The sequence below is a fragment of the Sinocyclocheilus anshuiensis genome, unplaced genomic scaffold, assembly GCF_001515605.1.
Source record: "Sinocyclocheilus anshuiensis isolate Anshui unplaced genomic scaffold, SAMN03320099.WGS_v1.1 scaffold1104, whole genome shotgun sequence".
NCBI lineage: Eukaryota > Metazoa > Chordata > Actinopteri > Cypriniformes > Cyprinidae > Sinocyclocheilus > Sinocyclocheilus anshuiensis.
The window spans coordinates 175,406-192,723 of record NW_015551080.1 but is presented as its reverse complement, the minus strand read 5'-3'; the positions used below and the strand labels follow the sequence as shown (position 1 = coordinate 192,723).

Below are 17,318 nucleotides of genomic sequence, written 5' to 3'. Positions count from 1 at the left end.
ACATCTACTCGATCCGTCACTGCAGTGTGTGTGTGTAAGTGAGTTTCAGGTCATTTAGTGAGTGTGTGCATCGCTGCAGGCCAGTGTTTCCGGCATGTTCTCTAGGGATGTGCCGTCTTTTTAGTTTTAAGGATGAACTGACAGCAGCAGAATCTCCACCTGCCCTTTCTCCACTCCATTTCCTCTCTGTCCATCATCCTCCTTTAATGACCCCTGATGTCAGGTCTGCTATACTGTATCTAATACCTGTCACATGACATTTTTACCCATGAGTCCCCTTAAAACTCTTTACAACAGCTTCAAGACTCAGCGGCACAAATGAATCCCATCCTATGAGGTTTAGATGCTATTATTCATCCACTGGCTTATGAGCTCAAACTACGAGACTGAAATCTGAATGATCATTAGGACATAATGCTAATCAAATGCACAAGACATCAAATTATTACTATTATTATTCTGTGAGGAACCAGCAATCACCAGGAGTAACAAAAATGATGCCTAATGAATTTAACTGAACTCAAGGGCAGTAAAGTTAACGTTTCTGGAGCTAATTCAATAACTGTGATTGCATTTAGCTAATGCACACAGAAAGTTCCTCCATACGGCCATCATAATGCCGAATTATGAGCTGGAAGTCGAGAAAAAACAGGTGTTGTGATGTGTTTGCCAGCTCACTTCAGATATATGACAAGTTAGTGTGATATTAAGTTCATTAAATGTCCCTCACGATATACATGAAGCACGGATGCCTTATGAAACACATTCGCTCTGTATGCTTTAGAAATATTTATCTAGGATGAGTTTTACACCATGCATATAGACTATATAATAATCCCAGAATGCCGTGATTCCATTTTCCAGTGCAAACTGGTTCTCCTTTTCGATACCAGTGAAAATATCCCTGTTGAAGGTGATTATTTATGAGAGTGTGAGTTTTTAGAGAAAACACAGGTTGTTATGCTTCAGAAGCAACTCTAAACAGGTGGAACTAATGCTAAAGGACTGCACTGATTCCTGGGAGAGACAAAATCCACACGCCACACGGGACACTGTGTCTCATTAAGTACATTAAGTACAAAAATTACATACTTTACTTTTATTTGCACTGAGAAACAAGTCACACTTTAACTGTTTAAAACTCTAACCCCCGGTTTCACAGACAAGGCTAAAGCCTAGAACTGTTTCAACTGAAAGAAACTCGCACTGGTTGACCTTAAAATATGTTAGTGACCTTGTTTTGTCTCAAGATGCACACCAGTAATGTTTTTTTTTCTAAGGCATGTTTATAAAAATTACTTAAAGTCCCCCTGTGGTGAAAATCAAGTTTTTTATGTTGTTTATTTGTCTATGTGGTGTTTTTAATATGCTTTTAGACAAACCATGTGCCAATCTATTTATCAACACCATTGCGGAGTATTTACTCCTTAAAACTGTAGTTTCCCAAAGGCAGTCACAGAAACGCGGTTTGAAACAGCCTTTGTTTTGCTACGTCACAAAACTCAATAACCAATCGCGTCAAGGGATCCTATCCTTAGCATATCATTAACTGTGCTGAGAAGGCAGCCAGGTTAATCCGGTAACAGTTATATTTTTTCTGTAGATGTTTCGCCAACTGTTAATATTTCCCCCTATTTTCACGATGTCATGTGCTGTTAGCGCTTATTTATTTGTATTTAGAACCGCTAACTTGAATAATAACCCGCGGCAGCAGTGTAAAAGTAGCCCGGAGTCAGACGCACCTCTCCCGCATTGACATCCGCACGTCACACGCGTATGATCGCGGGCGCGATTTGGAATCACAAACTTGGCTGCATTTGAGTCTTCAAGGCATTTTGAGGACACAACATCGTCAATTAAGTAAATTTAACGAATGTTACAGTATCCACTGTAGTTGTCACTGTAGTAAAAACAGTTTTATCAGTCATTATCCGTGTACGAACCAGCGCAAACATATAATGTTACCTTACGAAGTTAGCCATCAGTCTCCTTGCTTACGTTGAGCATACCAGCTTATTTCTGGTTCAAACACATATGGCTTAATTAAACCAATATTTTGTCTTGCCATTGCCATTGCATCGCGTTTACTACAGTTCAGTCAGTGGATCAGGAGGCGCTGGCTCATGGCTGGCTGGCTGGTGTGTGACTGAGTGGAGGCGGGGCTAATTTGCATATTCATAAATCCACGTATAGTAAATGAGGCAAGGGTGTAGAGTTGCATTCAAGCTATTTTAAGACATGCGAAAATTATTTTCACAAGAAAAAAACATTTAAATATGTCATTTTGATGATCAAAGATGAGTTTTAAAGGATACAATTTTTGACTACAGGGGGACTTTAAATGTCCTAATTGAACTATGGCCTAATCCATAAAATATAAAATTGATTGCGAAAGTGAACGCAATGCACTACTGGCGCCCTGTCTGAAGCAGCTTTCTGTGCACGCATGTGTTGGATTTAGAGTATACATATATTTGGTATTTAGTATATAGACTATATATAATATCTAAAATATAAATATATTTTATATATAATATTAAGATATCATATATTAATATGTTATATAAAATATATTCATTTTGTTTTCTATATATTTAGAGTTTTAAATGTGTTATCTGTTTCTCTGTTCACATTAAACGACTTGACTTTTCCTCTTATTAGCTGAAGCATATTCGTTTTGGATGGGTAGAAATTCTAATCAAGTTTACACAATTTTTTTCACAATTGTTCCAGAGTTTTGTTTTGGTTTTTTATAGCAATTTGTGAACCAAGACTACCCTATCATTTTTTGAATTTCCACACCAGTCAAAGGTTTGGCTACACTAGAATAAGAATAATATATCATCAGGGCTTGATTTAAGATAAAAACACATAAGATGCAGGGGATGAAGAGCATGAGTGAGTCTGAAATGTTTCCCCAACTTCACCACTGTGCTTTTGAGCAAGACAATGAATCACAGAATTTCTCCTTTTTTTGTGATGAAAAGCTTCTGCTAAATAACAGCTAATAAGTAAACTCTTCAGGCAGCTCGGGTCTCTTTTATGCCGAATATCAGATTTGGATTTCAACGATGATGAATGGGCCAGAATGAGAGGTTCTGGAATAACAAATGTGAGAGGCTAATAATGCTCGTTTTTGCTCTTCTGTAAGCCAAATTCAATAAAACATGCTACAGCGGGTGGAAGAAAAAATAACAGAGCCAAGAAACTGTCCAGAAACTGAGACCCAACAAGGGAGGCCCGCTCCAACTAGATCTGCATTTCCCAAAGGAAATAAAAGTGCTTTCCAAAGCATTAAAAGGTAGTGTTGAAGTTTTAAATAAGTTCAGGTTTCAGTCTTTGAGTTTCTAGGTTAAATGAGCCACTTTAGTTATAAGATTCTTGTTTCCTGTCAACTGCATTCAAAACCCAATATACTTTTGTCAGTTGTGAAAAGCCTGGAAGTCGTCCAGGTTTTATATGAAGGTGAGTAAATATTTCTGGGTGAACTGTTCCTTTAAAAAGCAACATTATGGAAATTTTCTTCCATTGGTTTGTCATTCTACGCTGAAAGAGAGAGATCAGTAAACCACAACAGCGCCAGAAGGGACGTAACGCTGGAGGAAAATGTCAGCAGATCTTTAAAAACCTAAAAACCGGCGGCATCCCTGAAGGTCAAACAGAGTAAATCTGCACACGGCAACCAGACGCATCCGAGGATACTGGAATTGACATTTTAACAGAGGAAATTTTGTCCCCTGAAACTCAGAGCTTAGAGACTGTGATTGGATGAAGGAATTGAATGTGAGCTGTTGATGTAGAAGAGAAAAACACAATCTCACAGTCTGGACAAGAACCTAATGCCCATCTCACACATGTATATATGAATAGAGGCTGCTGGGAAACATGCGACGACTCAAGACATCCAGAAATTTAAGATGCAAGCTTTTTCTGTTACCATTATCCAATTATCAGTCATGCAATTAACAACACACATTTAATAATGGTGCTTGAAAACATCTCAGACTTACACTGAAGCACCACTCATATTTTTGTAACGTTGGTGTCACAGTGAAACACTGACTGTGTGTTATCAGCTGAAGGTGCAGCCAGGCAGCTGTCATTGATTTGTCAAGCAGATTCCTAGCAGACGTTTCACAATGTTCCCTCTATCCGTCTCAGCAGGGTCATTTAATCCCGAACACTCGATACAGGCTACAAACGCAATCACACGCTGCTGTACACACTAGGGGTTGAACGACTTCTGATTTTTTAAAGTCGACTTTGATTGGCTGGAATTATGGCATATTGTAACGTTGGGTTGTGTTGAGCAAGCGAGCCGTTGGTATTTAGAGAGCACTGAGGGCGGGCATCAAGAGAACAAGCTAGTGAAACACTGCACGCGCAAAAGAGAAGGTCTGCACAAATCCAAAAACTTATTTTAAATGCAAAATTGATTTTCGTGCGCTCTAAATACTTTCTTCTTTGCGAGACAAACATTTTCTCCACAAAACTCAGTTCGCGCACGTGCAAAACGTGAAAGTCCTTCAAGGATTTCTTATCCTGTTGCGCCCTCTACAGGACCAGCGACTAGTCGACGTCAAGCTTAAAGCGTCATGGCAGAGCATTGAAGTCGACTAGTCGATTAGTCGATTAGTCTGTGCAACCTCTAGTACACACAGAGTGTAAGGTATTAGCAGTATTAGATGGTTTGTTAATTGAACAGATTACACTTTCAATAAAATATTTGTAAAAGAAGTTTTTATGCATGTTTGAGCCGAATTTTCATTGCATTTACAACGTTTTGAACTGCAGGTCACCACTGTGCGGCATTTCGAAAAAGTGAATCATTGTGCAAAGCAATTGGTTCAACTGAGCAGTGTTAATTTTGACAGCAAATTTTGATTTAGTTTTAGTCATAGTTTCTATAAATAAATTTAGATTAATCTTTAGGGCTACTAAAGTTGTTCAGTCAAGAGCAGTGCGTGATTTTCTGTCTTTCTGTTGTTGCTTGATTAACATCAATGACGCGGACAATAGCAACTAAATTAGGCTGCTGTCCCTTTAAAACCGAATGCACAGCTGCAATGGATGCAATGTACTGATACATGTTCTCTCTTGCATCGTCAGATTTATCCGTATGTCTGCTCTTCTCTTACTCCCACATATTGACATTTTTGAAAGTTTTATGTGACGTGCAGCAAGTGTATGTTAGCTTATGTCCTGCCAGTTCATATGTACACATCTAACCTCCGAACCACACAGCTGATTCGTTCTGAATGAATCTCTTCCCAAATCGTCCCTCCCTAACATTTTCGTCTCATTTTTATTCATTGACGAAAATGTCAATAGATTTACGTCATAGTTTTTGTCATTCAAAAAGAGTTTTAGTTCGTTATCATCTCGTTGTCGTCGGTGAAAAAATGTCTGCATTTTTGCAAAATTAACACTGCCACTGAGTCTAAGTTTCAAAAAGCTTTGTTTCTTCCATCACTATCCTAAAGTCAACATGAAACAACTTTTGCAACCCATAATGCGACATATTTTTGTGAAACAGCTTATGCATTTTATATGACTTATGACCACTGATTGTTGTTTAGAGCAAATCATACACATCATCCAAAGACATTTAAATAAACAAAATAACCCCTCAAAAAAACATGCTGGATAAAAGTTAAATGTGTTTTTTGAGTCGCTGTGGATCCGGGTTTTGTTATATTCTAAGTGTGTGAAGGCAGCGGCGTGAACCTGCTGACTTTAAGATCAGATCAGTGCTCGATGTTCATGTTCTCTACCTCTGATATGAAGAAACTGGAATCCCAGATCACATTTTCAGACAGCGCAATCATCCGTCACTCCAGAGATAATCTGTGCTCACTATTGCTTCTGTCCTCACCCCAGTCCAGCATGAACAGGCCGCATGTGCTGTTTGACCAAAGACATAATAATAATAATAATCAGCTTACACATATCTACAGTTATTCATTATGCAGATGCTTTTGTCTAAAATGACAAAACATAAACACATATGGAGCCCACAAGTAGTGCAGCAATACTATATTTCAAGAGCAGGCAAGAATAAAACAAAATTAAGAGTTTTTAATTAAATGCTAAATTAAATCATTTCTTTGCAGTTAAAATATGTCCCACTGTTGTTTTCATTTTTCTTTGATGCAAATTAATGCATCTTGCAAGGTTTTTGTTAATTGTTATTCATTTCCATTGTGTGTTGATTTTGCATAATCATTCCCAATTATGGTGTTTCTGTCCATGCAATAACATTAATAGAAAGATGCTCTCCATCAGTGACTGCCACACCCACACAACAAAACGGCTCAATGGCATCATCTACTGGCTACTCTAAACATTCACAACTCAACAGTATTCATTAGTGGTGATTCAAAGGAAAACATCACTATTGCTTATGCTTAAGGTTAATCATTTGAACAAACCTCTAAATGTAAGTACTACAATTCAACATCAAACTCGTACAGACATGAATGATTATTAATGTTACTTAACATCATATTTAAAGGGACAGTGCGACCAGTAATAAAATTTGCTGATAATGTCCTCACCCTCAGGACTTCCAAGCTGTAGATGAGTTTGTTTCTTCGTCAGATTTGGAGAAATGTAGCATTGCATCACTTGCTCTGCAGTGAATGGGTGCCGTCAGAATGAGAGTCCAAACAGCTGATAAAAACATCACAATAATCCACAAGTAATCCACACCACTCCAGTCCAGCAGTTAATGTCTGGAGAAGTGAAAAGCTGTGAAAGAAACAAATCCATCAAGACGTTTTTAACTGTAACACATTGTTTCCTTAATAACGCTTCCTCCAGTGAAAAAGCAGTCTGGTTTTTGAAATCTGCACAGATCAAGCACCGTTTACAAGCCAAAACAGCTCTAAACAAATATATGGCTGGATTTTGATGTGAGAGAACAACAGGGGATGGACTTTTTCACTGGAGGAAGCATTATTATGGACTCATGTTTTAACTGGAAGCAGTGGTTTAAAGTTAAAACGTCTTAAATGACGGAATTGTTTCTTACAAACATGCAGCTTTTCGCTTCACAAGAAGTTACATGATGGACTGGAGTTGTGTGGATTGCTTATGGATTTAAATTTTTATGTGAACTATTCCTTTCAGATTTGCACCCATGGATGATACAGCTTGCTAAAAAAAAATCCAGAACACCTTCAGAAAATATGAAAATCTAGTTTTGTAAAATGCAACTAATCACAAGATGTAGCATTTCCAGACTGATCTGAAATCAGTTTTATGGTTTATTTGAAGCAGATTTGGCACTGATCAGGGGCCTAAAATTTGGATTATGTCATGATGTCATTCCAGCGGATGGGCTGCTCCCATTTATCTATCACAGGCCATTACTCACTCATGATTGATTATTGGGGTTGATCTTCTATGAGCAAGAGAATCCCGTCTAGAACGCTTTCCGTTATGACTCCTGATGCCTTTAACCTGACAATGACAAATGATCCCTGTGGCACGGTTACAGGACCAAACTACTGCAGAATGTCATGATTCGTTCGGCTTGAACAGTGTAGAGGAAAAGCAGCAGCATCATTTATCATATTCACCAGCAGAACACTTTAGAAACTCAAACACAAGAGCTTAAATTAAATTGGTTCTCTCTTTCTCTTAGAAATGATAAATCAACATTCCTATGAAATATGAGATATTCTTATGAAAATGTTGCCAAGTTATTACTAATTTTTTTCCATTATGGTTTGCCCCAAGAACACATTAATATGCAAATTAGATGCAATGTATAGATACATTGTATAGAATGGGAATACCAGTTTATGGATATTTTACGCACATATTCCATAAAGTAAAATAGTATATCAAATCATTCTGTTTTATCTTTCATAACAAAGAATCATCTTTGTACAAAGCTTGTTTAAAAATGGCCTGAAATTTAAAAACTGAACTTTTTTTTTTTTATGCCTTTTCATGTCTGTTTTTTTTTTTTTTTTTTTTTTTTTTTTTTTGAATAGCTATGAAAATATGAATAAAATATGTTTTTTCTCCATTTGTTTCTTATGCTCCAACCAATTGAATGACATAAAAAACCAACACAATTCACAAAACTTTTTTATGGTTCTCAGGAGGATATAACGTTAAATAAATAAAAAAAAATCGCCTCATTTAGGCTACTTACCTGTTAAATACGAGTGACTGACGGCGGTGTACTGCACAAATGTCTTACAGTTCAAAACTGTAGTTTATTATAGTTTCATGTCTTTACCATTTCTTCATAAGTATAGCGATGTGTGAATTAATCGGTCCAATCAACTCAATTAAATAAACGAAAGCATTAGCTCTGCCGTCACGTGCCACTTTAACATTCAAACATAAATAATATAAATAACGAATTAACCGTAACTGCGGTCTGCTGATGAGCTGCTCAGTCGAGATGAGTGGAAATAACTCAAGTGGTCCGGGAAAAACACGATTTTCGAGCCTTAAAGATGTCCTAAGCGTAAAACGGCCAATGAACACTGAAGGGAACAACAATGAAGAGAAAAAGGAAGTTCAAACTTACCGATGGGTGGTTCATCCCCGGAGTCGCGGCAGGTAACTTAACTAGTCTCCCTCAAGTAAACTAGTATCGTGTCATTGTTCATTACACTTCTTAATCAAACTCAATCAATTTCAGATTATTTAGCATATGCTAATTAGAAGTGTGATCGTTTGTGGGTTTTCGAAATAAAAAAAAAATTATTGGAATGTAAATCATGTAAAATGTTAGGATAGAATGAAAAAATGATATACACTTGCTATTGAAATTACTTTTATAATGTAACTTATATAAATGCAAATGATGCTGTAAATAAATGTTTATAATGTATATAAATGCTGACCAAATGTTGCAATTGCTACTAATTATATTTTTATACATGGTAGGCTACTAAATGATCACCATATGAATAACTTATATCATATTATTTGCATGGTATGGCATTATTACTAAATAAATAAATAACAAAAAATGATGCCCTCTATTTTTATTTCTAGGTTATTAACACTGAACATGCATGACATGAAAAAAACAGCATATGCTGGTTAGGTATGTTTTGACGCTGGGATGCTGGTTTATGCTGGTCCTTTGCTGGTTTATGCTGGTCCTTTGCTGGTTTAAACTGGTCCTTTGTTGGTTTAAACTGGTCCTTTGCTGGTTTATGCTGGTCCTTTGCTGGTTTAAACTGGTCCTTTGTTGGTTTAAACTGGTCCTTTGCTGGTTTATGCTGGTCCTTTGCTGGTTTAAACTGGTCCTTTGTTGGTTTAAACTGGTCCTTTGCTGGTTTATGCTGGTCCTTTGCTGGTTTAAACTGGTCCTTTGTTGGTTTAAACTGGTCCTTTGCTGGTTTATGCTGCTGGTCCTTTTGCTGGTTTATGCTGGTCCTTTGCCAGCACATGACCAGCATAAACCAGCAAAAGGACCAGCATAAACCAGCAAAGGACCAGTTTAAACCAGCATCCCAGCATCAAAACATACCTAACCAGCATATGCTGTTTTTTTCAACAGGGTAATGCTACACTGAACAAATATTTTTATAATATCGTATTAAAGTTATCATTTAAATACATTTGACATTTATATGTTTAATAAACGTTATTCAATTGGAATGTAAATAATGTAAAATGTTAAGATTGAATGAAAAATGTTACACTTGCAAATGAAATTACATTTATAATGTATATAGATGCTGTTTTAAATGTTTATAAATGCTGACCAAATGTTGCAATTGCTCCTAATGATACTTTTATATTTGGTAGGCTACTAAATGATCACCATATTCATATACTAAGTTATTTGCATGGTATGGCATTATCACTAAATAAATAACGAAGTAAATAAATACCATGTTGAGCATGCATGTCACTGTTTCATTAATGCCATCACATTGATCCTTAAACATGTGTTTGCTTTTTTCTGTCTTACAGGCATTACTATCTTATGTTTATGGTGATCTTAACATTCGTGAACCTTATAACAATTCCTCTAGACATGGCATTTTCTGAGGATATGCAAGATAGTGGCCATACATACTGGGTGACCTTCAATGTATTCTCAGACACCATGTTTTGCCTTGATGTTGCCATAAATTTTCAAATGGGTATTTTCAGTGACGACGGTCAGGTAGGAATGTGTCCTCATTGCCTCTATATTATTGTTGACTATTAAAATTAATACACTGCAGACCTGTTTCTGTCTAGGCCATCCTGGATCCAAAAATAATAAGAAAGGAGTATTTCAGAAGTTGGTTTGGTCCGGATGTGGTGGCTGCCTTTCCGGTTGACATTATCATTGTTATTGTGGTAATTTTATTCATTAAGTTAATGTCGCTCACACTGACTTAATTAACTTCTCACAGTACAACCTCCAATGAAAGCACGTCTAATTTACCACAGGAGCACTTTTATCACGCTGACACTGATGTACTGATGGCTTCGAAGCTGGTGCGGATACTCATGTTCGCGAGGATTTTCAGTATGATCCGTTTACTCCGTGTGCCGAAGCTTCTGAGATTCTGCTTTGAATTGGAAAGTGTAAGTTGCAGTATCACATACGTGTATGCAGGAAATTATCAATGGCAGTACTGTGTTTTTCACAATGGATAGCCAGAAAACAGCTTCCCTGCCACAGTCGCCTTTGCTTACTGGGGCGAAAAAAGAATGAAATAAAATAAATTAAGATTTTTTTTTTAAATGCTAAATTATGACATGGAATTTAAGATATTATTAGAGTGATGAATAATGCAAAGTGCTATATAAATCAACTGAATAAAAATAGGTTCGAATAAAGAACAAGAACAGCCTAAAATTGTTTATTTTGATTTATTAGGTGAAAGGATTCTTGACCACTCTAACTGACAATCTCATAGTTCCATACAGTAGATATTGTGGTATTGTCTCGCATTTGTCCAATAAACCAACAAGCGACAGGTTGTATTTTGTACACCCTTACAGTTCTAATGAGACTTTAAGTTCTGACATTGTCTATGTTATCGGTCATTCTAGGTCTCTGACATACAGCTTGAAGAAGTCAAGAGGTTTTTCAGGGTGTTTTTCGTGTTCCTGTTGAAGATCCTCATTTGGCACTGGAACACATGTGTTCAGTACTTCATATCTCTGCTGGACGAGTTTCCCCAAGACTGCTGGGTCATGCAAGAGAATATCAAGGTATGTCTCGATTTGTATTGTGCGTATGCAGGCATTTATTGATGTGATGCTTAACATTTGTTATGTTTTGCAGAATGCCTCAATTGGGGAAAAATACTCCTATTCTTCCTTCAGAGCTTTCTCTCAGTTGGCCTGGATTTCAACTAATTCAATTCAATCGCCAACACGTATATCACACAACATTCTTTCAACATTGAGCAATTTTGAGAAAAGATCATTTAATTTTTGGTGCAGAAAAAGAACTCCTGAAAACACTTTAATTGTGGCATTAGGGATTAGGGATGAAAATAGCAACAAATGCACTGGTACCTTTGCGGAATCAGGTTTTGCATGAGCGTTTAAATGGAGTTCAAGTGATTCCCTTTTGTTTTTTAGGCATGGCGGAACGGTGGACGGCTGTTGTTAGCATGGTGGTTGGATATTTAATGTGTTTCGCTCTTATTGCCTGCTTGTTCACAACTGTGGGGAGCATGTCTGCGACTGGCAATGAATACAAGAAAAAGGTGCTCTTAAGTGATTTTGTAAGAGTTTAAAACTAAAGCTGATATTTATTCAACAAAATAAATACATGAATTAAAAGCATGACATATGAATATTACAGATCAGCCAGCTACAATCCTCCAAAATGTTCAAAAAGCTGCCCAGGGCGTTGCGCCAACGCACCACTGCCCAGTACAAGTGGCAGTATGATAAGAAGAACATCCTTGACCTGGTGTCAAAACGGCTGAGAAAGGTTTCTAATTCATTCATATGTGCATAGAAATAAGCAACGGTCTGTACCTCAGGGTCACGCTCACTGGTTTACTCAACAAACAAAATAATCTGTTTTTATATAGAAATCATTTTAATAGTGTTCTGTTTTCTCTTTCAAAGGATGTTATGGCAGATATGTGTCCCAACCTGCTGAGCAAAGGCTCCATGTTCATAAAGCATGATAGAGAATTCACCGAAGCCATCTTGGTGAAGTTGGAGTACGAGTTATTCAACACAGGAGACATCATCATTCATCAGAACGCTCGAGCTGACCACATGTTCTTCATCGAGCATGGACAGGTGCTCGTGAAGAACGAATCCTTTCAAATGGAGCTGCACGATGGAGAACATTTTGGAGGTGATGCATGAGAAACCTGCTGGAGTATGATTCAGTGAGAAGTCAAGGCGGGTCCACATTTCAGTTCTGGCCTTGAAAGAGAACGTAAAGTGACCATTTGATGTGCCATTTAGCCATGGTTTTATCTGAGAGATATTAGAACAACATTAGACTGGTGCGTGAAAAGAAGTGACCATTTGATGTGCCATTTAGCCATGGTTTTATCTGAGAGATATTAGAACATTAGACTGGTGCGTGAAAAGCCCAAAATAATTCATATAATGGTGATGATAATCAGAAATTCAGTAATTCCAATCAAAACCGTTCTTCTTTCTTTCTTTCAAACCTGACAAATTTCAGCAAATCTAAGCTGCGTCCCAAAAAGAACAAGTAATTATTTTGTGACCATTAAAAAGTACATTCGATATAGTAGTGCGTGTTATTATGAACGAAGACTGGACATGTTGTAAAGTGTCCATCGGATGCGCTTGTCAGTTGCTCTCTGGAAGTAGCAGGTCATTCGGGTGCATTTCGCCTCTACTATCATTTCAGACATACTACTCTTTTCACCTACTGTATAGAAGGGAAGTAGGTATATTCGGACCCAGGGCCAGTGATTAGTTCAAAGATGATCTTATTTATTATTGAGAGATATCGAGGTCCACGGCTCTACCAAATGTGACCCTGGAGCACAAAAGCAGTCTTAAGTCGCTGGGGTATATTTGTAGCAATAGCCAAAAATACATTGTATGGGTCAAAATTATCAAATTTTCCTTTATGCCAAAAATCATTAGGATATTACCGGTAAGAAAAGATCATGTTCCTTGAAGATATTTTGTAAATTTCCTAATCATTAGGATATTAAGTAAAGATCATGTTCCATGAAGATATTTCATAAATTTCCTACCGTAAATATATCAAAACTTAATTTTTGATTGGTAATATGCATTGCTAAGAACTTCATTTGGACAACTTTAAATATGATTTTCTCAATATTTAGATTTTTTTGCACCCTCAGATTCCAGATTTTCTAATAGTTGTATCTCAGCCAAATATTGTCCTATCCTAACAAACCATACATCAATGAAAAACTTGTTTATTCAGCTTCAGCGAAAAACTGACCCTTATGACTGGTTTTGTGGTTCAGGGTCACAAAAGGTTCTCAGTGAGATGATCTCTGCTGCAAAACTCCCACGTGTTTCAAACGGGAGTAACCAGCCTCATAATCACCATTTTAAGACATTGTGTGTTTCTGCAGAGATCAGCTTCCTGTTCGGCGGAAGGCAGTTGGCCACAGTTTCTGCTCTGACCGCCTGCAGCCTTTTCTCCCTGTCGTTACAACAGTTTCAGGAGATTGAGGAAGAGTTTCCACATGTTGCGAACGAACTGAGGGCAGCAGCTCAACAGCTTAAAAATTATCTTGAAGGTAAGTCCGACATTATGAGTTGCTTTCATACAGAGGACAGAATCAACATGAAATGCTGCTCACAATTTTACTTCTGCAATGTTACATATTTCCAAGAGAAACTGAATTTTAATAATACTAATGGGTTTAATCATTTACTAATGAGGACTAGAAAGAAAGACTAATGATTAAGTAAATACGGTACATTTTGATTGCATAATGATTTTAAGACTTCGGTTTATTAAAGGTGTTGAGCTGGAACTTCAAGTTACATCAACATCGACCAGTGTGTGAGACGACAGACCAGGATCTAGTTTTGTAGTCAAATAGTCATCTATTGAATAAGATTAAAAAAATTATTAAATACAATTTTAACTGGGTTTTTATATTTTTACGTATAGTTTCAATGCTTAAGGTGATGTAATTATATGATTTTAATTATATCATATTTATTTGAATGATTATTAATATACTTGACAATACATATAGCAATACAATAAAGTATATGTATTACGTTACATGTTCTCATTCATTCACAATAAATTATCAGTGCACTTTTGGGTTTAATCTCTTTATTAGCAAGGTCTCTGGTAAACGTTTCTGTTTCCTCCAGGGGGCGCAGTTCATATACATAAATCTCCTTTAGAACCTCATTCTAATCTCAACACGGTTTTTTTGTACACTACAATTTATCATCTTTTCAGCATATTCATTACAAAAGACAGAAATCAGCCCCAACAATCTGTAAAGTAGTTTAAATATGTCGTATTCAGGACTCTGGGTCTGTGATTAGTTCATTCTGAGCAGTGTAGAGTAAAGCAGCAGGGCCACGTGACAACACAATGCAATTATTAAACCGTACTGGAAATTGTCCGTAGGGCTGCACAATTAATCAAATTTCTAATCGCGATTACAATTATGGATGCCACAATTACGTAATCGTTCAAAGTCCACTTATGTTATTCTGCGTGCTTAAGATGCGTTTTTTTCTTTCTACATGTTATCTGAGGGGTTTTTCCCATTATTTTAATTGTAGTATAACATTATAATACCATTCATATTTTAACTTTTTTATAATTTAAAGAAGAAACCAATCCGATGTATAGTTGACATTTGAGGCTTAATACTATAGAAAAGCACTAAAGGTTTATCAGCTTGTTTATTTTCATATAAAAATACGGCATGCAGTTGCATTAAACAATGGTATAAACATCATTCAATGTAAATTGTGATAATCGTAATTAATAATCGCAATTACAATTTCAAGGCAATAATCGACAATTATGATTTTTGTCATAATCGTGCAGCCCTAATTGTCAGTTTTGTATTTATTTACTTTGGTTAACGCACTTATTTACATGCTTCAGTTCTTTAATTAAATATTACTATATAAATACATTTATTATTATTATTAATCAAGTAAACAGAGAAAATAGACATAACAAGCAGCAAGGGAAACGAAACGCATTCTATCCACTTATTCTTTTTGTTTCAATGTAAATCTGGTTTTCTTAGATGGAGTCGACGGTTGTCTTCTACAAAAGGATAAAGATTGTAAGCGCATTGCTAAACTAAAACCAGAAGCTTTTTGTGAGGCAATCAGTGCATTATGCAATAACACAGCCGGGCTCATCTGTGAATCTGTGCTGCAATTTCAGATTTCATCAGACATCAGTATTTCAACACGCGTCAGCTCAAAAAGTGCATACGACAATATCATAATAAATAATAAAATATATTTATTTTTTCAAATAGAGTTTCAGTATTTGGCACAAAAGATCGTGTTTGGCACTGATTCAGTGTTACAGGCACTACAGTAGAATAAAGCACTTTGGAAATGATTCTGTAAACGAAACCGAAATGTCCACAGAAGATTAAAAACATTCACTCAAAATTCATTTGCTTTGCTTTTGTGAAATGGAGAGACTGTAAAGAGATGAGATGAGCGCAATCTACTGGCACTGTACAACCATTTTTTGAGAAATATTACCATCATTTACAGTATAGATGCGGATATTTAATCTAAACAACATTCCAAATCAAATCCTGTGTTTAAATGGCAGTAGATCTTCATGAACCAGCGACCGGAAATACAGAAAAACCACAACCAACACCTGGTGAATGTCTAAACAAACGTACAATACAAATCAACCACTAACCTAAAAATGAATACAATAACAGCTAAATACTTATTTTACTTGTCTCTGACATCTACATGACTACAGATAACATAGTAACACATTTAAAAGTGTTAAATTCTACAAACTTGTTAAAAAGTGACATAGAAGTGAGTGCTGTTCAGTCCACTAGAGAGGGACAACCAGCACAAATTATTACAGGAACTGATCAATTCTCTCATCATTAATCTTCATGCCATTTCAAGACCATATGATGCTTTTTTTATTTTCATAATTGTTTTGAAAAGGTGGCAGGTTCTTAATGATATTTTATGTGTATATATTTAAAATATAAACATTTTAAACAAATATTTTAAAAAATATCTTTTTTAACATGCATATATTTTAAAAAATCAGATTCTCAGTGATATAATGTGGGGTTTTCATTTAGAAATCAACACAAAACTCATTTTTCTAACAACTGTCAGAATCAGAGAACTGCACTGATGCACGCATGGGTCTAGTTTTAACAATAGATGTGCACTAATAGTGAAACTGAGAGGAATCAAGCCCTTGAAACACATCTAATCTGACGCATCAAGGCTTCTGAATGCAGGATTTGGTGTAAAGTGCTCTCAAAACGTGAAGACTTGAATCTAGGTGGCTTTAGTCCATCCATTCTGAAAAAAGCAACAGTTTAACACAGTGCAGGGTCTCTGATCCTCTTCATGTACTAATGAAAAGGATCAGAGAGCCTTGGCTTCGTCTTGAATGGAATGATTCTTACGGCATTAGCAGCCGCACTTGCTCTGCTCGGCGTCACGCGGCTCTGCCAGGTTGCTGGTGCTGTGGCCGTTGGTGCGAACCATCCCGTCGGGGATCCAGGATTTGTCCACACATCTCTCCATGCGCTTCATGATCAGATCCAGCAGAACCTCCACGGCACGGCTCACGTTCTCACCGTTCGCAGCACTCGTCTCGAAGTACGGGACTCTGCCAGAGATTAGAGCACAAACCACAATTCCAATAGACTTTTGGCACTGGCTAAACTATCAATGCAATACTCGAGGCATAAAAATGTTGGGTAAAATAGTCAATTTATCACTAGCCAGCTGCTTTTATTGAAGCATTTCATTTAGTACTAAGTATATTACTACACATTTCACGATCTCAGAGGAATTTTTTTTTAAATGCAGGTAAAGGATGCATGTGATAGAAGACAGCATCGTTTTGTTGCAGAACAGCCTCCGCACTGATAAGCCCTTAAAATGTTGCCTACATAGGCAGCTCACTAGGTTTGAGAAATTAAGCAGTCTCATAAACATAAACAAACAAATGCACCAGCTTTTACATTCTTCTCTCATGATCACATGAACACTCAGCATGTCAACTGAAAATCAATCTCTTATACAGCAAAACCAAGAAAAACAAATTCTAAGCATTTTTTTTTCATATCCACTCTAAGCTAGTAGTTAAAAATAAAACCAAAAATATTATTTGAAAAAATATTATT

At 36.6% G+C, this 17,318-nt stretch overlaps 1 protein-coding gene and 1 long non-coding RNA gene across 2 annotated transcripts; one reads left to right on the top strand and one right to left on the bottom strand.

Moving 5' to 3' along the window:
- The first annotated feature begins 8,361 nt into the window (after window positions 1-8,361).
- hcnl1 (hyperpolarization activated cyclic nucleotide-gated potassium channel-like 1) lies at window positions 8,362-14,018 on the top strand. Its single transcript, XM_016452553.1, has 11 exons — window positions 8,362-8,583; window positions 9,955-10,150; window positions 10,228-10,329; window positions 10,423-10,560; window positions 11,032-11,193; window positions 11,267-11,360; window positions 11,569-11,696; window positions 11,795-11,926; window positions 12,067-12,304; window positions 13,542-13,709; window positions 13,936-14,018. Exons 1-11 carry the CDS (start codon window positions 8,405-8,407, stop codon window positions 13,980-13,982), a joined length of 1,584 nt encoding a protein of 527 aa, XP_016308039.1. The 5' UTR covers window positions 8,362-8,404; the 3' UTR covers window positions 13,983-14,018.
- Window positions 14,019-15,407: 1,389 nt separating this feature from the next.
- Window positions 15,408-17,265, bottom strand: LOC107662495 (uncharacterized). Its single transcript, XR_001631220.1, has 2 exons — window positions 16,593-17,265; window positions 15,408-16,485 (listed from the first exon to the last, which is right to left on the bottom strand). It is a non-coding gene; the product is annotated as an uncharacterized LOC107662495 (long non-coding RNA).
- Window positions 17,266-17,318: the final 53 nt, after the last annotated feature.

Bases quoted from the DNA above. Each gene is read 5' to 3' on its own strand.
- hcnl1 (XM_016452553.1), top strand. From the start codon at position 8,405: ATGAGCTGCTCAGTCGAGATGAGTGGAAATAACTCAAGTGGTCCGGGA. The intron at 11,361-11,568 runs GTATATCACACA...TTTGTTTTTTAG, and splicing joins TTCAATTCAATCGCCAACAC to GCATGGCGGAACGGTGGACG. The intron at 13,710-13,935 runs GTAAGTCCGACA...GGTTTATTAAAG, and splicing joins GCTTAAAAATTATCTTGAAG to GTGTTGAGCTGGAACTTCAA.